Source organism: Gymnoscopelus braueri, assembly GCF_963280865.1.
Source record: "Gymnoscopelus braueri genome assembly, chromosome: 12".
NCBI classification, from domain to species: domain Eukaryota; kingdom Metazoa; phylum Chordata; class Actinopteri; order Myctophiformes; family Myctophidae; genus Gymnoscopelus; species Gymnoscopelus braueri.
Genome location: NC_137614.1, coordinates 12,984,300 through 13,009,623, shown reverse-complemented (window position 1 = coordinate 13,009,623; position 25,324 = coordinate 12,984,300). Strand labels below are relative to the sequence as shown.

Here is a 25,324-nt window from a genome sequence, read left to right as displayed (position 1 = left end):
TTTGCACACATGTGTGTGTGTGTGTGTGTGTGCGCGCGCGCGCGCACACACACACACACACACATGTGCTTGGAGCAGTGGTTCTCAACCTTTTCAGGCCGTGCCCCCCATAATAATTATATTAGAACCCCCCCCCCCCCCGATGAGCCATTACATTTTCTAAAAGTCCTTAAATTGTCACTTAACTGCCATCTGGGGACCCCTCCTCCCAAAAAAAATCATATGGGGACCCCGCGGGTCCCGACCCACAGGTTAAGAACCACTGGCTTAGAGAACGGGTACTGTGTGCGTGTGCACTTACAGAATGGGGACTGCGTGGGGACAGGTCTCTCCACACAGGTGCCATTGTCGGCCACATGGTTGTTGGGACAGGTACAGACGGGTCCACTGGGACTGAGCAGACACAGCCACTCACACTTCTTCCTGTCACATGGGTTGGTCACTGGTAGAGAGAGAGAGAGAGAACGACACATGAGATGGAGCACTGGTTCTCAAAGTGGGGTCCTGGGGGGGGTACCAGGGGTTCCCCAGCATAATTAGTTAATATAGCGTCACAATCATTTTAACCACTTTAACCATATTTTATACTTTGGCTATTCAAAAATAGCAGATATACAAGCTCATAGCGTGGCTATGAGCTAATGAGGGATTTCTAACGGTAAGCCCAAAAGCCGAAAAAAAATTCGGTGCATGACACTGACACGCAACTATGTATGAATCATGTTTTACTCTTAAAGGGATACTTCACTTTCCGCCGGGGGACACATTTAAAAAAAATATTAAAAATAAATGAAAAAAGTTATGGAAAATTCATGGCCCCCTCACGACACGCAGTGTCCTACTAATGTGTGAGGGGGCCATGAATTTTCCATAACTTTTTTCATTTATTTTTAATATTTTTTTTAAATGTGTCCCCGGCCCGAAAGTGAAGTACCCCTTTAATTCAAAGCCCTAAACCATACAAAAACTATTTTCTTGTGAGGATCGGGAAAATGGTCCAGTAAAGTAAAAATACCTCAAAATTGTACTTAAGTACAGTACTTGAATAAATGTACTTAGTTACTTTACACCACTGTCCAACACTCACTCTCTGGCTGCTTGTAACGATGGTAGAGCACTATGTCTGTGGCGTGGTTGATGCCTGTGGTCAGGTTCTCCATGGAGCCCTTGCCAAACTTGTTGACGCGGAAGACAACGTTGTTGACGTACGTCACCCCGTAGATGTAGTCCTCAAAGATATCTATGCTGAAGGGATGCAGCAGGTCTGGAGGAGCAACAACAAGAAGAAAAAAAACAAAAGAGGAAGAGTTCATGAAAAATGATCATCCCTAATCCAACTCTAAAATTCAAAAGGTTTATACATCTCACATGTAATTGACTTTCTTTCTGATACAGATCCGATCCGTGGTGGAAGTAGTATTCATATTTTTTACTTAAGTAAAAAGTATCAATACCGCAGTGTAGAAATACTTTTGTATTAAAAATTGACTTGAGTAAAAGTATAAAAGTAATGGCATCAAAATAATACTTATACTCATTATGCAGAATGTCCCATTTCACAAGTTTTCAAATGTATAAAATGTGTAAAAATCTTTTGAAAATAGCAGATCTATAGATCTATAAATAGCCTACGTTTAAATAGGGCTGAAGTGGTTAATGCAATCGCGTTTTGTAACAATAATCACAATCCGCAAAGTAACTCAAATTGTCAAATAATTGCAATGGAGTAAAAAGTACAAAGTTTGCCTCTGAGATGTAGTGGAGTAGAAGTAAAAGCACTGAAAATTGGAAATACTCCAGTAAAGTAAAAAAAATACCAAAACATTACTAATACATTAGTACTTTACTACAGTAAATGTATTAGTTACTTTAGACCACTGTTACAGATCCGATAAACATGGGAGTGTGGAGACAGAGAACTCAACTGTTCTTGAGGCCGGTCACTGCGATGACAGGGTCAGACCCGTCCAGACGCACGGAGCCAATGACTGACAGCTTAGCGTCTGCCCAGTACAGACGCTCGTTGAAGTAGTCCACCGCCAGACCTGTGGAGGCAAAGTGTCAACCTGTTAGAACCCGTTTCATTTGAAGAACCCACAGTTCATTAGTGCATTAGGCCATTGGTTCTCAGAGGGGGGAACCAGAGGGGTCCCCGGTAAAATATGTGAATAAAGCGTCACAATAATTTGAACCCCTTTATCCATATTTTATACTTTGGCTATTCAAAAATGGCAGATATACAAGCTCATAGCGCGGCACCGAGTGCCGCGCGCTATGAGCTTGATGCAATTTTTGAAAAATCTTGAAAATGTGTGCAAATCTTTGATTTCTTTTTTTTTAAAGCAAACATTTGTAACTCAAATCTTTGCTTCTGGGGGTCCCTGGAACAAAATATTTTGAGATGGGGGTCCGCAGCCAAATACATATCATTTTGGGGGTCCTTGACATGAAAAAGTCAGAGAACCACTGCATTAGGCCACGGACCCCAATGGGACCCCAATCCACTAGCTCACTATTGTACCAAACTGCATAGCATACACTAGTAAAACGGTTCAATTATCAATATCACTAATGTGCAAAAAAATTGCGGAAACTCAGCAATACACATGTGTATGTATGTTGTTCTTTATTTGTTTCCATCAACAGGCCAAAATGAGATTTTTAATAAAAAGGGTAAATATTAGATCGGGCAAATGGATGTTGCTCGCATCCATCACTAACTGACCTGTGGGCCACTGGATGTTTTCATGGACCAGGGTCTGCCTCAGTGTGCCGTCCATGGCAGCAGTCTCTATCTTAGGGTGGTTCCCCCAGTCCGCCCAGTACATGGTTCTGAATGTAAACACACACACACACACACACACACACACACACACACACACACACACACACACACACACACACACACACACACACACACACACACACACACACACACACACACACACACACACACAAAGAGAAACCTCCATTAGCCAACTGTCAGAAAACAGATGTATTCATCATACAAGTTTTTTTTTAATCTGCTTGCTGCACAGTGGCTGTACTGCTGCTCTACCCTTGATTAAGACAGTACTGTATATGTGCACACGCACTCCTTAGTAAGATGCAGTGTTAATTTTGACAGCTATTTATGATTTAGTTTAGTCATAGTCTTTTGATTAAAATTTAGTTTTAGTCATATTTTAGTCACCTGAAAAAAAAAATGTTTCGACTAAATCTACAGTTGATTTGATTCGATACAATTTTATTTTGGCAGTCCTTGATGGCGTCGTAATGGCTGATTTTACACTTGGTTGCATGCTGAAAATAGCCGATCTACAAGCTCACAACGACGCGTTGTGAGCTTGTAGAGCTGCTATTTTCAGAGAGCAACAGCCTAGCCCTAGAGCAACCAAACACAAAATGACTCGTCTTTTAGTTCTACTGGATCTCTTCTCCACTAGTCCCTCCCAAACACTGTAGTCTCGTTTTTATTTATTGACAAAATTGTCAATATATTTAGTCTTAGTTTTAGTCATCATAGCTTAGTTTTTATTTAGTTTTCGTCAGTGAAAAACGGTAGTCGAAGAACATTTTTCGTCATAGTTTTAGTCGATGAAATTAACACTGGTAAGATGGCATTAGAATGCAGAATTATCATAGCACATTTAAGTCACTCATTATTCTTATTTACCCTCTCTGAGGGTCCACTACGATGGCATACGGCTCGTCGATCATGCCAGAGATGAGGGTCTTGCGGTTCTGCCCCGACATCTGAGCCACTTCGATGACGTCTCGGCCAGAGTCCGTCCAGTACAGGTTATTGGCTACCCAGTCCACCGCGATGCCGCGAGGCATCTTCAGCTCTGGTATCTGGAAAACAAAGAGGGAAGGCATGCTATGTGAGTCAGGCATTAAAGCAACAAAAAAAACAACAACTCATGACTGAAAGGTTTGTTAAAGCCAAGTCCCAATCTGAGATTTGTCAAACGTTGAACGTTGGCAAAAACAAGCCACATTCAACTGGCCACAACTATGCAACAGATTACCGCGACCGGATATATATTTTTTCCTATTCTACGAGACCGATCACAGAAAAATATTCCATGATTTTTCAAAGGTTAGTAAAACACTAGAAAATCGCTGGCAGTGGCGTGGCAAACAATGTGTTTTTTTGTGGCAGTCAAAGAGTTAAAGGCCACATCCACATAGGATTACGCCTGATTTATACTTGGTGTCACAAAACAGCAGATCTAAGCTTATAAAGAGTGGCAGCACATTGTACACTTGTAGATTGGTTAATTTCGGTGTGCGACATGCGCAGAGAACATAACAGCGTTGTCCTTTACGTCCTGTTGAGCCTCACCTGCAGGTTGTTGACTCTCCCTTCAGTCTGCCGCCGGTCGCGGTGAGAGTTGGATGAGGTGCCAGAGGAAGAGGAGGACGAGGAGGAGGAAGAGGACGCCGATGATCCCGGCAGCTCATAGGAGGAGATGCGCCCCGTGTGCCAGTTAGTCCAGAAGATGCGGTTGGTCTTGATGTGCAGATCCATGGCGTCGATGCGCACGTTGGCGTCGCCCTGGAAGGTCTGCTCGTAGCGCCAGTTGGGCATCCCCGGGTCCAGGCTGCGGATCTCGTTGTCGTCGGCGATGTAGAGAACCTGTCGGCTGCTGTTCAGGCCTGGGAGACAAGAGAAACGGTGATGGTTGTGGAGTGACTGCTTTGTTAGAGATATAAAGACTGTAAAAAAATGAAGCAATAGGAATTTAGACAGAATAAGGGCTGAAACTATCTATAATTTTTTTAGCAATTATGTTATCGATAATTTTTTTTATTCAACGAATAATCTTTTTTTTTTAATGTTTGATGTCGGAAATGTCTTTATTAGGAATAACCCCTTGAGATGAACCATCTCGTTTTCAAGGGGGTCCGCAAATGATAATAAAACAATTATAAAAAAATATATATATCAAATATCAAATATGTCAAGAATCAGACAGTAGTTCTGGGTCCTCACTATCTGCCTTGCAGGTGTCGTTGATCCTGGTGAAGTATTTGAGACAGCTGCACTTGTACGAGCCCTTTGTGTTGTTGCAGACGTGGGAACACACTCCAAACTGCTGACACTCATTCTTATCTGTAAGTAGACAGAGAGAGGAAAACAAATCAGACCCAAGGCTGTGAGAAAACTCTGTCCCGTTTCGTCACTTTCACCATTCTGATAAATTACCTCTATTTCTGCATCGTATTGCCAGGAATGCAATTTTATTTTCTGTCATTTGTTCTTTTCCCGAAAACGGGACAGAAAACTCTGTCCCGTTTCGTCACTTTCACCATTCTGATAAATTACCTCTATTTCTGCATCGTATTGCCAGGAATGCAATTTTATTTTCTGTCATTTTGTTCTTTTTTTTGGATCGTAACTCTGGTCTGATCCAAGATGGCGCCGCCCATGGCTGCTGTGGTGTTGTGGAGTGTTGTTTTGTGTGTTTTTATGTCTGGATACGTGTTCTGTGGCATCTCTTATACAAGAGAAGAACTTTTATGTCTTAGGGATTCCACCCCCTTGGACATTTTTCCTACTTTTCTCACCCGATCTACGGACGTGCTGGATATCCTGGTCAGAGGAACCACAGTCTTCACCCAGGCTGTGAGGTGGGTTAGACGAAGCGGGGGAAGAGAGCAGGGGCTCTCGCTAGACTGCGAAGACGCGGCTCCCGCACCCCACTCCCAGGAATATTTCTGGCCAACGTGAACTCTTTACGCAATAAAATGGATGAACTCCGGTGCCTGGTAGCGAAAAGTAAGGATTACCATTCTGCAGCAGTCTACGCCATCACGGAGACATGGCTCTCCGAGGACGTCCCAGACGCAGCAGTACATCTGGAGGGTTTTCAGCTGTACCGAGCCGACAGGGACACACTTTCGTCCGGCAAGGCCTGCGGTGGAGGGGTATGTTTTTTCGTGAACGAGTCCTGGGGTACTGACGTGACAGTGATTAAACAATACTGCTCGACTGCTCTAGAACTCATTATCATTAACTGTCGCCCGTTTTACTCACCCCGTGAGTTCAGCTCTTTTATTCTTGCTTGTGTGTACATTCCACCCGACGCTGTTGTCGAAGAGGCACAGAGTGCGTTAGCCGAGCATATAATGGATGCCGAACGTGTATTTCCGGACAGTGCTGTGATCGTGTTGGGGCATTTTAACAAAGCAAATCTGAGCCGGGCTCTCCCCAAATATCGGCAGCAGGTTAAATGCCCCACTCGAGGGGAGAGGACGCTAGACCACTGCTACTGTACCATCAGGAACGCCTACCATGCTGTTTCCCGAGCTGCGCTGGGAAAATCTGACCATGACATTGTCCACCTGATCCCATCCTACAGACAGAGACTAAAAGTGTCAAAGCCTGTAGTGAAGTCGTACAGTCAAAAACACACTCCTCAGCGATTCCCAACCTGTAGGCCAGGGCCCACTGGTGGGCCGTAAGGATATTGCAAGCGGCCCCCAAAATGATAAAGCATCATTAATGTAAAATGTCTTGGTATTTTCTTCTTTAACACCTTTATTTTTCCCCCCATTGTAATACCGATAACTACAGTAAGAACTTAAAAGTATTTGCAGGGGCCCTGTCCAGGAAACAATGCAATCTGCTCCTATTTTGTGAGACTGACCTCTATGTTTTTTGGTTGTTTTGTGTGTATTGGGTTCTATGATGTGTGTCGTTTGTTTCCTTTATCCCTTGTATTTTCAGAATTTTGATTGCATGCGATACTGTGCTTATTGGTTTCCTGTTGATCAAGACAGTTATATTTGCTGGCTAAAATGTCTTTATCACTACTTTACAGTACATAACCTGTTGAAAATCTAATAAAATTGAATTTTTTGAAAATTAAAAGTCATTTAAAAAACAAAACAAATCTAAAGAACATGCACTGAAAATTCACACGGCCTACCCGGCATTGCCGTGTAAAGAGATTTTCAAGACGGACAAGGTTGGGAACCACTTGATCCATGTCCACTTGAGACCACAGTCTCTATGTTGCGTGGTGCAGAACGAATGATTAACTGTGTGTTGTCCTAGTTGTGTACCTCCACAGGTGCGGTGTCCAGTCTTGTGGAAGCCTGGTTTGCAGGAGCAGAAGGAGTCGGTGCCTTTGGTGACACAGTGAGCCTCGTCTCCGTCGCCACACTGCGTCCTGTTGCTCCTGCAGTCGTTCAGTTTGGTGTCTGGAAACACAGCAAACAAACACACAGTCATGGAACCATGACGCATTACTCTGTATGCTCTGTGTTCCATGTTACGGACTGCGAATGGAAATGTGCATTTCTTGCTACAGTAAATCCTGTGTGTTTACAGTTCATTAATGTGTCCGTCCCAAATAAACAAATAAATGAAACATTAAATGAGCACCTTTTAAACCAATCTGAAACCATTTCAATGTTAAACAAATTTGAAAGCATTTCTATGTTTGCCCTATATACTTAGCAAAAGTAGGGCATGTAGAAAATCTGCAAGTTAACAAAGTGTCTCTTCAGGAAGCATTCTGAACTTATAGACCTGCCAATTTTGCTATTTAATTTGTATTCAACATTTTTGCCCAAAATAGGGTTGTCAGGGTTTGAAAGAATTTTAAACTAATCAGTAACCATTTAAATTTGGAGAAGAAAGAAATCTGCACCCTGTCTTCTATGCTCCCAGAAAAACGTGTACCCTATGAAGGCCACACAAGTCTTCATTGTACTCTGCTGTAACGTGTTTTTCTGGGAGCGTAGATGAGGTTTCTTTCTTCTTCTGAGTGATTGTTTTTTGTTATCCAGCACCGGCAAATCTTTTTGGGGACGTGCGTGCAACCTTCTGAATCACAATTTCAACTTGACAAGTTTCAAATTCACACAAATTTAAATAGAGAGATTGCATGACTCCAACCTGTCTTCCCGCAGCTGATCTCGTCGGAGCCGTCGTCCTCGCAGTCGTTGAAGAAGTTGCAACGCAGCGTGGAGCTGATGCACCTGCCGTTGGCACACTGGAACTCATCCTTCTCACAGGTGGGCACAGGTGGCGGGGCCTCTGCACACACACACACACACACACACACACACACACACACACACAATGGAATAAAGCAAAAATCAACGTTTTCAGGCCAAGGACCCCCTAAGCTGAGAGAGAGATGAAGCAGGGACCCCCTCTATATTGTATAAAATAGTGTTGCAGATTAAACTAATTATTTTTTAACTTGGTCTGCTCTTTTTTCCCCTCTACACCTATACCTCTTTGCCAAAAAATAACACATCTACAAGCTCACAACGCCTCGCAGCGCAAGGCGTTGTGAGCTTGTAGATATGCTATTTTTTGGCTAAAGTTCTCCTCAGAAAAGGGTAAATGTAAAAATATATCATCACACAAAGATTTGGTGGCCCCCCTGTAGCAACTCTGAGGACCCCCTAGGGGTCCCAGACCCCCTGTTGAAGACCCCTGCTCTACACACAGCCAACCAGTTGAAGAAATCACAGTTTGAGGCTTTGCTTTTATGATTTTTTTTAGACCATTCATGTTTATGGAAGTTGCTTCTAAACATGTATTCTATTGCTAGTTTGACCATTTCAAATACTCTTTAATCTTAAAATAACTAATAGCTGAAATTAGTCGATCCACAAGCTCAAAACACGTATTAATTGCGACAGCTATAACACCCATCACTGCATACTGTATAATAAGGTTGATTTCTACACACATTTTCAAAATGTTTTCCCTCAAAAATAGCAGATCTACAAGCTCATAGCGCGGCACTCGGTGCCGCGCTATGAGCTTGTATATCTGCTATTTTTGAATAGTCAAAGAAATCAAAAAATGACACAGTATGCGTTCCCGGATCGAATGGGCGAAGTAAAAGTGAAAGTCGTAGCAGTGTCACCGTCCCCCATGTACTTACGGCAGTCCAGCTCGTCGGTGTTGTCGCCGCAGTTGTTGACGCCGTCGCACCGCTTGGCCAGCCGTAGACACACGCGGTCGTTCCGACAGCGGAACGCCCTGGTGGGCGGGCACTGGAACTGTCCTGAGAGCGACGGGAGGAGAGAGAGAGGAACGGCCGAGGCGGAAAAACAGGTTAAGAGCAGTGGTTAGAGAAGTGGGGTTTCGCAGGAAAATGTATTACTATAGCATTCAAATCAGTTAGACCTGAGGCCAATTCTAAAAAGAATATTCTAAATTCTAACGGTTTTCTGAAAAACTTATGTTGCTGTATCAGTAGTTCTCAAACTTTTTCATGTCAAGGACCGCCAAAATGATATGCATTTGGCCGCGGAACCCCCCCCCCTCCCCGCCCATCTCAAAATGTTCCAGGGACCTCCAGAAGCAAAGTTAAAAATGAGTTAAAAATGTTGGCTTTAAAAAAATATATATATTCAAAAATGTGCACATATTTTCAAGATTTTTCGGAATACCAGATCTACAAGCTCATAGCACGAAGTGACGCGCTATATGAGCTTGTATATCTGCTATTTTTGAATAGTCAAAAGGGCCCCTGGGGGTTCCCGGACCCCACTTTGAGAACCAATGTGCTATAAATGTCACAGTATGATTGGAAAACCAGTCAGATTGAAAAAGGTGCACTCGTTTTCACCGACGGAGGCGCGCCGTCTGAAGGTGACTTGAGCCACGAGAGGCTCCGCCGAGCAAGCTTAGGCAAGCGAGTCGCCGTGCAGAGCGTTGCCAAGTCACCTTCAGCCTTCCGAGTTATGTCTCGATAGAGACAGAATCGTAAATCCCGCCTTGCGGGGGGTGAACTCAAAGAAAACGAGCACTCCTTTTTCAATCTGACAGTTTTTTCAATCTGACTGTAATATATAGCAAAAATCTGAAATAACGCAGATACTTTCCCAGATTAAATGGGTTAACCACTTTACGGCAATTTGAAAATATTGTGTGTGTGTGTGTGTGTGTGTGTGTGTGTGTGTGTGTGTGTGTGTGTGTGTGTGTGTGTGTGTGTGTGTGTGTGTGTGTGTGTGTGTACTCACTGCACTCATCAGGGTTCTCATCAGAGTTGTCTCCACAGTCATCCTCTCCGTCACACTTCCAGGCCAGGGGCTTACACAGGGTGTTGTTACACTGGAACTCATCCAGGGGGCAGTGTCGCCCAGCTGAGACACACAGAGGTTGTTGTTTTTTTGGTCAACTTCTTTGTTCTTTGCATACCCCATAACCCCCCCCCCCCCCATATAACTCCTTTTACGATTAAAATCTCTTTAATACATAATCATGACATTAATGGCGCACGGCTAAATCTTAAAATATTTAATCATAGAAACATGCATCAACAGTGAGTGGTTGACCATTGTTAACCACTTGAGGGGGGGGGGCATTCGCCAAAAATAGCAGATCTACAGGCACGTTTTGAGCTTGTAGATCTTCTATTTTCTAAGACTAGAGGGTTTAAGTAATCACACACACACACACACACTCACCGGAACTTCCACATTTCTCCTCATCACTGCCGTCCATGCAGTCAGGATCAGCATCGCAGCGCCAGCGGATGGGGATGCAGTGTCCGTTCTTACACTGGAACTGGTCGTTGTCACACTTCAGATCACAGCCGTGCTGAGCAGCAACACACACACACACACACACACCACAACGTTGATCGTGAAAATCAATCACTCGACAAGGAAACGATGTGCATCCACAGAGGAACGGCGTGGCTCCTATGTGGACCTCTGTCTTCATGTGACCAAGCCTTTTCGTGTTTTTTTCGTACATTAATGCCCTACTTGATCATACTACAGCGTCACACAAAAGCATGAAAAGTAGCAGATCCACAAGCTCGAAACGCCTCACGCAGCGACGCGTTTTCAGATTGTAGATCTGCTACTTTTGCCGTTTTTGAATTTGTATCCTGAAAAGTAACAGTTTTGGAGATATGAGGTTTCCACCCGACAGTGACGACATAGTGTTTGTATCTGTTGATGACATGTATCATTCTGTTAATTGTTTATTTTATGCTATGTTGATGAATTTAATTACATAGGACTTTTCTGTGTTATCCTTTTAGCCTTAATGTCTTACGTACCTAGTGCTGTTTACATTTCTGACTAATGAAGTATTCAAGCAATCAATGACATCAGTGAGCCACGAACGTCAGTTTGAATTTTGTTTAATTTAAATTACATTTTTATTAATGCAAGAGCATAGAAACAGAAGGCATGGCGCTGCTTGCATTAATAAATGACCAAACCCGCCTACCGATGATGTCACTGGTAGGCAGGTTTCTCAACTGTCCACAGTCCACAGTAGACAGAAATGGAGCCATCTGATAATGAACATTAGTGAGGACCAAATATGAGAACCCATTAAAAGCGGTAAAGCATCTGGCTATTAACAAAATTTTATTTTGATCGGTCCTACCTTTAAACTGAATTTTTATGGCCGAATACCGTTAGTTCGTTCGTTTTCTAAGCTCTGTACTTTATAATGTTGATGTTGCTGTGGCAGTGATGTAAAGTGAATATGTATACTATTTAAACCAGGGGTCTTCAACAGGGGGTCCGGGACCCCTAGGGGGTCCTCAGAGTTGCTACAGGTCCGCCAAATCTCTGTGTGATAGGATCATTGTTTTTTACATTAACCACTTGAACCCTAGCATCCCTTATCTAAGGACAACTCTTGCCGAAAATAGCCGATCTACAAGCTCACAACGCCTCGCAGCGATCGGCTATTTTCGGCAAAGAGGGGGAAAAAAAGCAGACCGAGTACAAAGTGAAAGTTTACTAACAATTGACGGTTTAAGTCGTTAAATGTCTGAAAATACACATTAACATGAATCCAACATCTACTGTATGAAAAGCTTTAATCTGCAACACAATTTTATGTAATATATAGAGGGGGTCCCTTCTTCATCTCTCTCTCAGTTAGGGGGTCCTTGGCCTGAAAAGGTTGAAAGACCCCTGATTTAAACGATGCAGAGTTTTTTGTCATTGTTGTTGCTTTTGTTTTGTTTTGTTATTTGTTTGTTTTTGTTTTTTTGTACGTATTGTCTGAGTGGTTGTATGTTACAAAAACATCGGAAAATTTGAATAAAAACAATTACATTTTCTTTTTTTAAGATTGGGGTCCTTGAAATGACAAAAAGGTTTGAGAATGACTGTGTTGTTAACGGTACCTCATCAGACCCGTCCGCACAGTCATGGTCGCCGTCACACTTCCACCGGCCGGCGATGCAGCGGCCGTTGGTACAGGCGAACTCGCTCTCCGAGCACTGCCGCGGCACTGCAGAGGAGGGGGGGAAAAACCCATGTGACAACAACACGCACGGTAATGATATTCTAACCTTGATAACCACCACAAGACTCGTCACAAGGGCTGCACTGGGGGGGGGGGGATTATACACACGGAAGGAAGGACAATGGGAGGTCAGAAGAGGAGCTCCATGGACACGGAAGACTTCATAATGGGATGTAAATGACCCTGCGACACTGCAGTGGTGGAAGAACAGTACTCTATGAATTTTGACTTAGTACAAGTAGCGATATACCACAGTTGTGTCAGTCCTGCGTTCAGAATTGTACTTGAGTAAAATATTTTGCCTACTTAAAGATAGTTCACCCCAAAAATGATTTATTTTCTATCAATTACACACCCCATGAAGCCTTTAATTCATGGAGAATAAGCCAATCATTTGATGACCGGCGGAAACCGGAAAGATGATTATTGGCTTAGGAAAATCTCCATGAATTCAAGTCTCCATGGGGTGTGTAATCGATAGAAAGAAAAGTCAATTTGGGGGTGAACTATCCCCTTAAGTACAGTACTTGAGTAAAAGTACTTAATTACTTTCCACCACTGCGCCACTCTATACATGATTGTCAGTTGAGGTCATTGTGAAAATCTGCAGGAAGTGCAGTGATGTCTAGTCACAAAGACACGATACAATGTCTTAGGAGCCCTGCTTCCAACCTCTCACAGTTTGACGGGATAATAGGTGTCATGGGGCACCTTGATGGAGACAGGGTGGGATGAGAGAGACACAACAAGGAGGTTACCAAGTCAGGCCTCGTTTATATTTGGTTGTGTGCCGCGTCGCTCTCCGAAGATAGCAGACGTACAAGCTCGCAACACGTTGTGAGCTTGTACGTTTGCAAATCTTCGGTGAGCAGTTACCGGCGCGCAACTTTAACCCATTAAGACCGGGAACGCATCTGTGTGTCGTTTTAAGATTTCTTTGGCTATTAAAAAATAGCAGATATACAAGCTCATAGCGTGGTACCAAGTGCCACGCTATGAGCTTGTATATCTGCTATTTTTGTAAAATAGTGAAAATGTGTGCAAATCTTTGAATATATATATATTTTTTAAGTGAAATTTTTTAACTCTCTTTGCTTCTGGGGGATTCTACAAATGTCTTCTAAATCCTAAATCCAATTTATTGTAAAAACGTATGTTGCTACAGTATATTTATCAGTGGTTCTCAAACCTTTTCATGTCAAGGACCCCCAACATTGTATGTATTTGGCCGCGGACACCCATCTGAAAATATTTTGTTCCAGGGACCCCCAAAAGCAAAGATTTGAGTTCCCTTTAAAATATATATTCAAATATTTGCACACATTTTCACGATTAAAAAGAAAATAGCAGATATATAAGCTCATAGTGCGGCACTCAGTGCCGCGCTATGAGCTTGTATATCTGCTATTTTTCAATAGCCCAAAGAAATCAAAAAAATTACACAGATGCGTTCCCGGTCTTAATGGGTTACGTATAAATCAGGCTTTTTAGACACACAGGAGTGGGGGGGGGGTCTGGATTTACATGTAGCGCTGGAGAGACCTACCTCTGGCTCATGCCAACAGGAGAGTATGGAATGAAACAAACATCAGATGAGGCGAGATGCATCAGAGAAATGACAGTGAAATGACAGGACATGTTCTCGGTGAGACAACAACGTGATCAATCAAATGTAGGGGTGTGCCGATACACAAATTTCACGAGGCGATACGATATTGGGCTCACAACATCGATACGATATCGATATGGCACTTTTTTAATATGAAAATATATGGGGGGGAAAAAAAGCAAATGCAAACAAATACTTCTTTTTGCATTATTATTATTGCCACAAAATATATATATTATTATTTTTCAAAACAATATTTTTCCCCCAAAACGATACATATCGTCACGAAAACGTATCGCGATATATCGCGGGACGATATATCGGAACACCCCTAATCAAGTGTGAAACTCAGGGGGCAGCGAGGTTAGCATTGAACGGGTGAATTTACATACAGTTTATGCACAAACGGACCAGTTTTAGGTGCCTACTGTACATTTATTACACAAAGACAAGACGTCGACTGCAGTTACTTTGGAGAGGATGAGATAGCAGATGTGTACGGGGATATAAGGGCGTCGTTCCAGAGGCGGCAGTGAGACCTACCACACTTGTCTTCATCGGAGTTGTCCCCACAGTCGTTGTCATAGTCACACTGCCACCGGCCCGGCACACAGCGGTTGTTCTTACATCTGAACTGGTAGGGCTCACAGGTTCGCTCAGCTGTCCAAAAACAGCAGAAAATTACCAATTAGTTATTAGTTATTAGAGAGGAAGTGGAATGTGAATGTGTATTTAGTCACCACAACACCATAAATACGCTTAAAAGGAGTAGTTCACCCAAAAAAATACTTATTTTCTATCGATTAAAAACCCCATAAAGCCTTGAATTCATGGATTATTTTTTGTTTTTGTCGTATTCCTAAGCCAATAATTTGATGACCGGCAGTCTCTCTGCTAGGAGACTCAAATAACCTGCATTTGTGTCTCCTACTGGAGACATTAGCATCTTTACTCCGGCCACCAAATTATTGGAATGTGACAAAAACAAAAAAAAGTCCATGAATCTGAGACTTCATGGGGTGTGTAATCGATAGAAAATAAGTAATTTGAACAACTCCTTCACTCCTACACCAAAAAAAAGTGTGACGAGTTTTGACAATAGGAAAACCTCAATGACACCCGCCTTCCTGGCTGGACAATAAACTTCTCATCTCTGGACAATAAAGTTCTTATCTCATGTCATGTAAAAAAGGCTTGTAAAAAGGCATCTGGACATGCAGGACCTCAGACACTCACCACACTCCTCTTTGGGCTCGTCAGAGGAATCACCACAGTCGTCCTCGCCGTCGCACTTCCAGCGGGCCGGGATGCAGCGCCCAGAGTCTTTACAGCGGAACTCATCCACGCCGCACGTCATCTGGGCTGGAGAGACAGAGACAGAGGGGGTCGGTTGTTGACGGGGTTGGCGGGGGGAACGACAACAAAGGACAACCTATGATCAATGGGCTAAAAAAGGAATTTAGAAGTTGCAAGTAAGGAAGTCCTTACTGCAGTTGGCGGGTTCATCCGATCCATCCACACAGTCGTTGTCCCGGTCACACACCCACACACGGGGGATGCAGCGCTTGGTGATGGCACACTGGAACTGTGTGGGCGCGCATGTCACCTCGGCTACGGAGCGGAAGAGCACAAAAACAGTCAAAAATCACCGATAGCGGTGAAGCACCAAACCGACCAACCAGAACATACCGATTTCCAGTGGTGGAAAAAGTACTCAATTTAACTTAAGTAAAAGTATCAATACTGCAATGTAGAAATACTCTGTTACTAGTGGAAGTCCGGAATTAAAAATGTACTTGAGTAAAAGTATTGGTATCCAAATGTACTTATAGTACCAAAAGTAGAAAGACCTCATTATGCAGAAGGTCCCATTTCACAAGTTTTCAAATGCATAAAATGTATGAAAATCTTTTGAAAATAGCAGATCTACAAGCTCACAATGCGTCGCATCAAATGGCCGAAATGTATATAGGGCTGAAGTGGCTAATGTATGTTTTGTAATAATAATACAAATCTACAAAGTAACTAGTAACTAAAGTTTTCAAATAACTGTAGTGTAGTAAAAGTACAATATTTGCCTCTCAGATGTAGTGGAGTAGAAGTAAAAGTAATGAAAATTGGAAATACTCAAGTAAAGTAAAAATGCCTCAAAATCGCACTTAAAGTACAGTACTTGAGTAAATGTACTCAGGTTACTTTACGCCACTGCCGATTTCAAAACACGGAAATGTGCCCGTGAACGGAAAGAGAGAAGAAGTAGAAGAGTGCTACAGTATGGCCACAGCCAACAGGAGGGTTGTTAACTCACGGCAGTCCTTCTCATCCTCTCCTTCCCCGCAGTTATCCTGGCCGTTGCAGCGGAAGATGCCCGGGATGCAGCGGCTGGGGTGGGAGCACTTGAACTGGCTGGGCAGGCACACGTGGATATCTGCAACACAATGAGCCCATTAAAACCGGGAAAGCATCTGTGTCATTTTAGATTTTATCGTTGGCTATCAAAAAATAGCAGATATACAAGCTCGTATAGAGCGTGTATATCTGCTATTTTTGAAACATTTTGTGTTTGAAAAATGTTGAACAATTTAGATTATTTTTAACACAAATCTTCTCTTCTGGGGGTCCCTGGCACAAAACCTTTTCAGATGGGGGGTCCACGGCCAAATACATATCATTTTGGGGGTCCCTGGCACGAAAAAGTTTGAGAACTACTGATTAAGAAGGCATTTGTAGAATTGGATTCAGGTCTTAATGGGTTGACAAAGATTTATACTTTGTCATAGGACAGAAAATATCTGATCTATAAGCACACAACACATCGAGGACACAACACAGTTGGCCCCAAACACGGGCCAATCGTGTTCGTATAAACGCTCAACAAAGCCGGATGCACCACGGTGGATCCCAAACCGCCTAGATTCCGTGATGGTGGGTCAGCTACTTTACCACTGCGCCATCCGAGCGCCTGGTAGGCTAATGCTTCTGATGCCTTATGTGTGACCGTGCCCTAAATTGGGTATCAGACAGACATGCAGACAGATGGCCGGTGGCCAGAGTGCACATCAGCACCGGACAAAAAGCTGCGATTTGGGAGGCCGAGTTAATAATAGACTTTACAAGGATACAGATAATGAATTCCAGAGAGAACGGGGAGATGGACAGAAAGATAGGAAATAAAAGCAGGGAGAACCAAAGGGAGAGATAAAAGAAGACATGACAGAGAAAGGTGGAGAAAAAAAGGGAAGAATGTGAAATGGGATGACTTCATTAAAGGGGAAAAAAAGAGCGAGCTGGCCGTACCACAGTTGGCCTCATCGGAGTGGTCCTGGCAGTCGTTGTCTCCGTCGCAGATGTAGGCGGGGTTTGTGCAGATGCCTGTACCGCACTGGAACTGGCCTGGCCTGCACTTGAATTCGGCTGCAGCAGGAGAACAAGATCACACCTGAGCTGTTAGTACTGTACCTTACATTCCCTCAAAAATCGTAAACACACAAACATCTTTTCATTTTCTTCCTGATAGGGGCATTATCTCTTACTCTGAGTCTAATTATCGTTGCTGTCAGGCAGGAATCTTGAATCTCCATATTTCATCTTTTAATGTTTTCATCAGGGATACCTGATGAAGGTCGTTTAGACCGAAACGTTGTAGCCTAATAAACTACTCCTGTAAGTGTGCGGGACATTTTTATTCATGTTGCACTGGTTGCCTGCTCCTATGGACCTGTCCCAGTAGGTGTGCAAAACAACTTTTCTCTAACAAAGTTTTTTTCATAAATGAATGCCCCATTTGAAGCTCTGTCATATGACAAGTGTTGAGCAGAAGTAACGAAAACAGCCAATCTACAAGCTCACAACATGTTGCGTAGCACAGGTTCAACACAGGTTCTTTCCCCCCCCCCCCCCCATTTCCTCAAAAGTAACGGTTTTGTGCATAAAGGTTTCCGCCTGACAGCGACATGACGGGCACATCCTCTACGTGCCAGAACTTTCACCCTCTCCCCGTCGTCACCGCCCCCTCTCTCCTGCACTCCTTTGTTCAAAAAACACTTACGGCAGTCAGCCGGCTCGTCCGACCGGTCTCCGCAGTCGTCCTCCGTGTCGCACTTCCACCAGAAAGGAATGCACTTGTCGTTCTTGCACACGAACTGGAGAGAGAACGACAAAAGGGCCATAAATCAGTGGTGATGATAACGCATAATAAATACCACAGCATATAATCGCCCGCTGAGTGGCAGTGATGTAACCACAGAGGCTACAGTAGCACCGGGCGGACGGCCAGCTGTCAATAGATAATCACTTGACACCAGAAGTTCATCAAACAAAAAAACACACACTGAGTGTGAGAATGGAAAACGTCCCTCTGTCTCAATTTGGCATTATCCCATTCAATCCGGGATCGCATACTGTGTCATTTTAGATTTTTTTGCTATAACCATTATTTTATACTTTGGGCTATTCAAAAATAGCAGACAAGCTCGTAGCTTAATGGGTTAACCCATTAAGACCTGAAGCCGATTCTACATGTCTCCTAAATCCCAACACTATTCTGAAAAACCTGCTTCTATATCAGTGGTGCTCAATCTTTTTCATGTCAAGGACCCCCAAAGTTATATGTATTTTGCCGCGGACCCCCATCTCAAAATATTTTGTTCCAGGGGGTCCCAGAAGCAAAGATTTGAGTTAAAAAATGTTCGCTTTAACGAATATATATGTATTCAAAGATTTGCCCACATTTTCACGATTTTTCAAAAATAGCAGATCTACAAGCTCATAGCGCGGCACTCGGTGCCGCGCTATGAGCTTGTATATCTGCTATTTTTGAATAGCCAAAGTGTAAAATAATGCTTTTTAGCTCAAATCAAAAAATGACACAGATGCGTTCCAGGTCTTAATGGGTTAAAGCTGACCAGGCTTTAGTACCCAGAGCAGGGGGTGGGCAACAAGGGGTGGGCAACCTTTTCGGGCACATGATCACTTTATTCCTTTTCCAAGGCTGGTGTGATCACCCAGTGCCAGACTGTGAAAACCCCCCCACTGCTTTTATGTCTTATTATAGCGTTGCTGTCGGGCAGAAACCTCTTATCTCCATATTTTAGCGGTTTGTGTGTTTTTTCGTAGATTAATGCCCAACTTCACCACACTACAGTGTCACACAACAGTAGACCAGATCCACAAGCTCGAAACGCAGCGCAAAGCGACACGTTTTGAGCCTGTGGATCTGCTACTTTTGCTACTTTTGAATTTGAATCCTGAAAAGTAACAGTTTTGCACACATGAGGTTTCCACCTGACAGAGACAATAGGCTGCTAATTAGAATAACTAGACCATACAAGTGGGGGGATATGCGCACATGATCTGGCAACCCGGGAGCCAGCGAACACAAAAGCGCTAATAAACAGCTGAGAATTGTAATCGGAAAACGGGCTTCGCTGTTAGGTGCATATGGTAATGGTCAATGGCTGTGTGCAAATTCAGATCAATTGCTCCAGCCACTGAGGAGAAACGGGCAGAACCAATTTTGGCCTCACCACTACACCACTACAGAGGTTTGTCAAATTATAGGAGGATACAAGCATAGAATAAGTGAATAATTTATTATAAAACCTAACAAAGTCAATAATTTAAATGAATAATAAATTAAAGATACATTCTGACTATCTGGGGATACAGGTTTTATGGCCATTAAAATAATGTTTAATAATGGTTGTTTTTGATCACCTCTATTGCCCTATCTGATCACCTGGTAGATCAAAAAGACATGGCCCAGAGTAACCTACAGTAGGAGCTCCAGGGGGTCCCCAGCAAAATGAGTTAATATAGCATCAATCAGTTTAGTCACTTTAACCCTACTGTAATTAAATGGGCTATTTGAAAATAGCTGATCTACAATTACAAGCTCACAATATAATGTGAGCTTCTAGATCTGCTATTTTCAAACAATCTTGCTTTATTTGTATTTGTATGATGCTGCCATTTGGAGTGGGTGTACCAAACAAAATGTTTTTGTATATATAATAATAAACAACTTATCAAATTTTGTATGGGTGTCCCTTGCACAAACTACTTTCAGATAGATATAGATGTTAATTTGGGGGGGTACTTGAAATGAAAGTTTGAGAACCGCTGAAATAGAGCATGCCTTACCTGGCTAGCAGTACAGTTGGACATGCACGTGCGCTGATCGTTGGCCAGGTAGAAGTTGGTCGGACAAGCACACTTGTAGCCTCCCCCCGGGGACAGCAGACACAAGTTACTGCAGCCGCCATTGTTTGTCTGGCATGGATGGTTGAGCACTGGGAAGATGGGAGGAGGAGAGATTTCATTTAGTGGTGCAAGTTTGGAAAAAAAAACACGCCTAGGAAACTTGTGTCTCTGTGAATAATGTGAGTATGAGTGAGTGTGTAATGATTCATTTATACTTGCGTGCTGAAAACAGCCGATATATAAGCTCACAGTGCGTCGCAACGCGATGTGTTGGGGAGCTTATTGATTGGCTGTTTTTTGGCGAGGGACAGCGGTGCATGACGAAATATAAATCAGGCTTAACCACTTAACCCATTAAAACCGGGTAAGCATCATGTGTCATTTAAGATTTTTGCGTTGGCTATTCGAAAATAGCAGATATACAAGCTCACAGCGTGTCACTTCGTGCCGCGCTGCGAGCTTGTACATCTGCGATTTTTTACATTTTTGAAAAATCTTAAAAGTGTGAGAACTACTGATTTAGAAGGCATTTGTGGAATCGGCCTCAGGTCTTAATGGGTTAAAACACTGGCCTATATTAGTTAACCGGTGTCCCCCAGGGCTCTACACTTGATCATCGAATAGTTTCCTCTACATCAAATCTCTTTGCCTGTGAGCTTGTAGATCAGGTATTGTTGTTGAACGTTCGCCCCAGAATAGGGACACTAGGGATTCCAGTGGTTAAGTGTGTGTTGTTATACTGTAGATGTTGTTGTTGCTTTGATAGAGCTGTACACCAGCGTCTGGCTCACCCGGAGGCTGTCGGTAGGGATGGTATATGTGGATGTCCATGGGTCTGTGTAGGGTGCTGATCAGGGTGGTCTTGTTGGTGCCCAGGGTCTTATGACATCTGTTGATGGACTTGGTCTCCCAGTCTGTCCAGTAGATGTACTCCTCAAAGAGGGTCATGGCAAAAATGTGGGGGATGTCCTGGGTCAGGACTGCAGACACACACAGAAACATAAAAAATAAACAAATGTTCAGTTACTGTACACCCTCTCAAGTATATACAGTATATATATATATACAGTCATATGGACTCGAAAGGGTCAGTTTTTAATACTCCCAGAGAATTGTATAGCGTACTAAGACAGATGTATTGAATCGCAGAACTGTTTACAGTTTAGACGTTTAGACGCTCTTATACAGAGCGACTTACACAAGTGCGTATCAGAGTAAGCATGAACCCTAATCAAGAGACGACTGGGTAGATTAAGTCACATAAGTAGAGTACAAAGACAACCATTTAGCACTTCAAAGAAACTAGGATACCAAGTAAACAACAAGCCTAGCACCTAATATGCTTATCCAAATAACATTCTTAACATTTGTGATGAAGCAAAACAAATCTAAAGTAAATAACAAAAACATGATAAGAAGTAACCTTATCTTCGTAGTATAACTAGCATCTATCAAAAGGTGACAAGGGGAAGGAGAGAGGAGTCCTAGGGGGGTGATGAGGTAAAGTCTGAAGAAGAGGTGCGTCAGGTGAGTTTTACGGGTTATACCAACCCCCAAATAATTATTCAGGTAAATCTTGTGGCGCTAATGGAATCACAAATCAACCGTTGAAGTTGAGATAGAACGATACGTGTACAGTACCTCTGCAAGGGCTACCCTACAGTGTATCTCTGTATTACGTAATTGCTTCCATGCTTCATTAGGGTTTACACTGTAATTGCACTCTAATTCCGCCCCCATATACTTGTCATTACACTCCTTGTGTTTGCTCTCAGTATCTGGGACTGGGACAGGCTGGTATGGAAACACGCCATTAGCTTGGTTCTGTTGTAAAAACGCAATAGGCCACACACATGCATGGATGCACTTCCACACGTATGAAAGGGGGGGGGGGGCCTAGTACTTCATTTAGCTTAACTTAGTTGCACGCTTGTGTCGCACGCCCGGAAATAGCAGATCTTTTAAGATATTTTAAGATATATTTTCATGAACAGAAATGACGAACAGATGACTGATGAGGTGTAGTTCCAGACTCTATATAGCAGGGGTCTTCAACCTTTTCAGGCCAGGGACCCCCAAACTGATGGGGAGATGGAGCAGGGACCCCCTACCTCGTAGGGTAGGGGGGGCTACCACATATATTGTATATTTATGTACAATTGTGTTTTATATTGCCTGCTCCTATACGCACCTGCCCCAGTAGGTGTGCAAAATAAAAATTCTCTACAAAATATGTATAAACATACCATGTTATTGTGCATTGTGCCTCCATTTATCTGTTTGCTATGGATTCATGTTATGTTTAAAGACAATTTGACATTTTGGAGAAAAAAATGAAAAAAAAACTTTTTTTCAAACAAAAATATTGTTTAATCAAACAACAATTTCGCGGACCCCCTGCAGTACCTCCGCGGACCCCCTAGGGGTCGCGGACCCCCTGTTGAAGACCTCTGCTATATAGCATTCGGAGATTGTGGAATAGTTGTCTGGCTACGCGAGAATACTCATTAGGTGACCTTGGGTTAGCCCTGCCTGGAGCATATCAGTGCCATGTTGGGAATAATCAGTGCTATTGTACGTGGTTTTCTCTGTTAATCATGTTCAACTTTAGCATGTCGAGTTTTCAAAACTCTAGACTGGAGCTGAGTCAGTCAGATTGGAAGCCGATGCCCTGTGATCTGCTCTTATCTGAACTCAAACAGGCCAAGTCTCGTTCAGCAAACAAAGAGGACCCCCCGCTGAAGGTGAGCCAACACCACAAAGTAACACAAGATAACCAGGAATCTGTTTGATGTTTTGTGATGTTATGACCGACATTTCTGATAAAATCCCATCAGTTTTATGAAATGCTCTACGATTACTTGTAAAGTGAATTTCACCTGAACATGTGATTGCAAAATAAAATAGTTGTGTAGTTGTACATTTTATGCATATTCCATGTCAGCAGAAGTTCTTTAAAACGAAACAATTCTTCCTCACGACCAGCTCTCCCAGACTGTATACCCCCCCCCCCCAGCGCACCCACCCACCCTGGCAAACATTTTACACTATGCAAATTCTGGACCGCCAAGGAAGTGACATGACGCCATAGTTGTTGTCGGGCATGACAATCCTCAGGGCATGCATTGTGCAAGGCAACGCTTGTGTGTTAAATGGAGTTTAGCAAATGTGGGGAATTTCAATAGAGACCTCCCCTGCACTCGTGCATTCCCTTGCACGCCTGGTTGGCTGACAATATCAGCTATTGTAGCGAGCATGCTAACAAGGGAGCACTATTCAGACGTCATGCATGCTGGAGCCCTTGGTGGTCAGAATAATCCACCCTATTCAGGCTGCCTGTCCCCTGGGTCCAGGCTGTATGACTCTCCCCAGCAACCAGCTGACCTGCTTGCGTATGCTCCATGGCTCTCATACAAGTGTGTGTACAGTGCTACACCGTCGTATTCATTTAACTCAGAGAGCGTAAATATGAGCCATTTCTGTTGGTCTAATATAGTACGCATGTCTTCTGTTTTACATAACCAAAGTCTTGAATTAAAGTCTTGGTGACAGGTGCACAGGTCAAGTAAAACAATCTAAAAAAAAATCTAGCAAATATGTATTACAGAGTTATACAGTATCTATCTTCCATCTATTAATTCACGAAATCTGTGTGTGTGTGTGTCTGTCTGTCTGTCTGTCTGTCCCGGTCCTCAAACCTGTTGTGTGTGTCCAATTTGACCCAGGGGTGTGCAGTGCCAGGTGGCACAGATCAAAGACCTTCCTCAGGCATATGGTGACAAACAAACAATGAATGAGCTTCACAGGGCCAAAATGTATAAAAAACTTGACCAAAATGTAACTAAATATTCAGCAAGTGTATGACACTGTGCAGGTATTTTCAGTACAGTACTGTTTTACAGTACATAACTGACTTGGCATTCTGGAAAAAAACTAAACTGTTCCTTTATTTAATCCAGTAACAATAGTCGGTAGTGTGTGTTTGCACAGATTGCCCATTACCTGTGTGTCTGTTGGTTCCATCCAGGCTAGCGAACTCGATGTAGTCCTCCCTGGCGTCGGCCCAGTAGATGCGGTCATTGATGAAGTCCAGAGTCAGGCCGTTGGGCCAGGTGATCTTGTCGTCTACAATGGCGCTCCTGTTGGTGCCGTCCATCCCTATCCTACCAATATGGGGGTTGTCTCCCCAGTCCGACCAGTACAGGTACCTAACGGCCAAGAGTGAAAGACTGTGTTATTAACTGTAATGTCTATAGGCTCTGACATAAGCGTACTGGAGTCCCATGTTTTCCAGTTCATTTTGCAGACTTGACCTTGAAGGTGTCATATGTGTTTCTGGTTCAAACCTGCTGGCGAGCCAATTAAACGAAGGTATGGGAATATAAACTAGAACAGGAAATGGGTATGCCACCTTCTGAAAACGTGCGACTACACTTATGCACAGAAAGTAACAGTAGGCTGACGGTTATAAAACAGAAAAAAAGTTTTCGTCTCAGGTACTATATCTAGATATCTCTGCTGTCGGGCAGGAACCAGCTATGTCCATAATGGTGACTCTATACATTGTCAGATACTTGAATGTGTCCTTATATTATCATCACTTTACCAAGATAAAGCTCAAGTGGAGTGAGCTGGTTTTAACCATTAATGTGGTCTGACGTCATTCTAATCAATGATGGACAAAACAACTATCTCCACAAGTTGGAGTTAGCTGGTTTGAAAGACAGTTTGAAGATCCTATGGAGTTAGGAGGTTTAGTCAGAGGCGCTTTCTAATACTTTTCATTGGTTCAATATTTGTAAAACCAACGCACAGACGTGAAGGGTGTTCAATAGCACTGATACAAATAACATTTAAAAAAAGTTCGAAAAATGGAGATGGCTGGTTTCTGCCCGACAGCAACGATATATAACTCAGGCATATTTCTTGCAGTGGAGTTACTTATGGCAAGCTGTCCTACATAATATGGGAGTGGCACAGATGTGTGTCCCAACGGCCAATGAGAAGTCTACTCTACGTATTTATGTCTATGGCCCTGAGCCCAGATACAGAGCACAATTAAGACAATTGGAAACATCTGCCGATCAATTAACCGTGGCACTGTTCCCTTGAGTTGCTCCCTAGGTCCAGGCAAACCAATGTTTCACAACAAATTGTAACAGAATCTTTTTCATACATCATTTCTATGAGGTGTCAAGAACAACATACTAAAAGTCCTAAGAAATCCTAGTTGCGGAAATATGTTTAATTGG

At 43.1% G+C, this 25,324-nt stretch overlaps 1 protein-coding gene across 1 annotated transcript in view; it reads right to left on the bottom strand.

The window, feature by feature from the left end:
• lrp1ab (low density lipoprotein receptor-related protein 1Ab) overlaps positions 1-25,324 on the bottom strand; it is a 165,553-nt gene that overhangs the window by 9,166 nt on the left and 131,063 nt on the right. Inside the window, exons 60-81 of the mRNA XM_080445809.1 lie at positions 24,075-24,280; positions 20,864-21,052; positions 20,013-20,161; positions 17,920-18,013; positions 17,169-17,285; positions 16,180-16,299; positions 15,360-15,482; positions 15,108-15,233; positions 14,415-14,531; positions 12,141-12,247; positions 10,450-10,582; positions 10,003-10,125; positions 8,919-9,041; positions 7,913-8,053; positions 7,075-7,212; positions 5,000-5,119; positions 4,349-4,662; positions 3,677-3,855; positions 2,726-2,832; positions 1,926-2,045; positions 1,088-1,264; positions 302-442 (exon numbers count right to left, since the gene is read on the bottom strand). Of these exons, the coding sequence (XP_080301935.1) occupies positions 302-442; positions 1,088-1,264; positions 1,926-2,045; positions 2,726-2,832; positions 3,677-3,855; positions 4,349-4,662; positions 5,000-5,119; positions 7,075-7,212; positions 7,913-8,053; positions 8,919-9,041; positions 10,003-10,125; positions 10,450-10,582; positions 12,141-12,247; positions 14,415-14,531; positions 15,108-15,233; positions 15,360-15,482; positions 16,180-16,299; positions 17,169-17,285; positions 17,920-18,013; positions 20,013-20,161; positions 20,864-21,052; positions 24,075-24,280 (3,164 nt within the window). The remainder of the gene's footprint in view (positions 1-301; positions 443-1,087; positions 1,265-1,925; positions 2,046-2,725; positions 2,833-3,676; positions 3,856-4,348; positions 4,663-4,999; positions 5,120-7,074; positions 7,213-7,912; positions 8,054-8,918; positions 9,042-10,002; positions 10,126-10,449; positions 10,583-12,140; positions 12,248-14,414; positions 14,532-15,107; positions 15,234-15,359; positions 15,483-16,179; positions 16,300-17,168; positions 17,286-17,919; positions 18,014-20,012; positions 20,162-20,863; positions 21,053-24,074; positions 24,281-25,324) is intronic.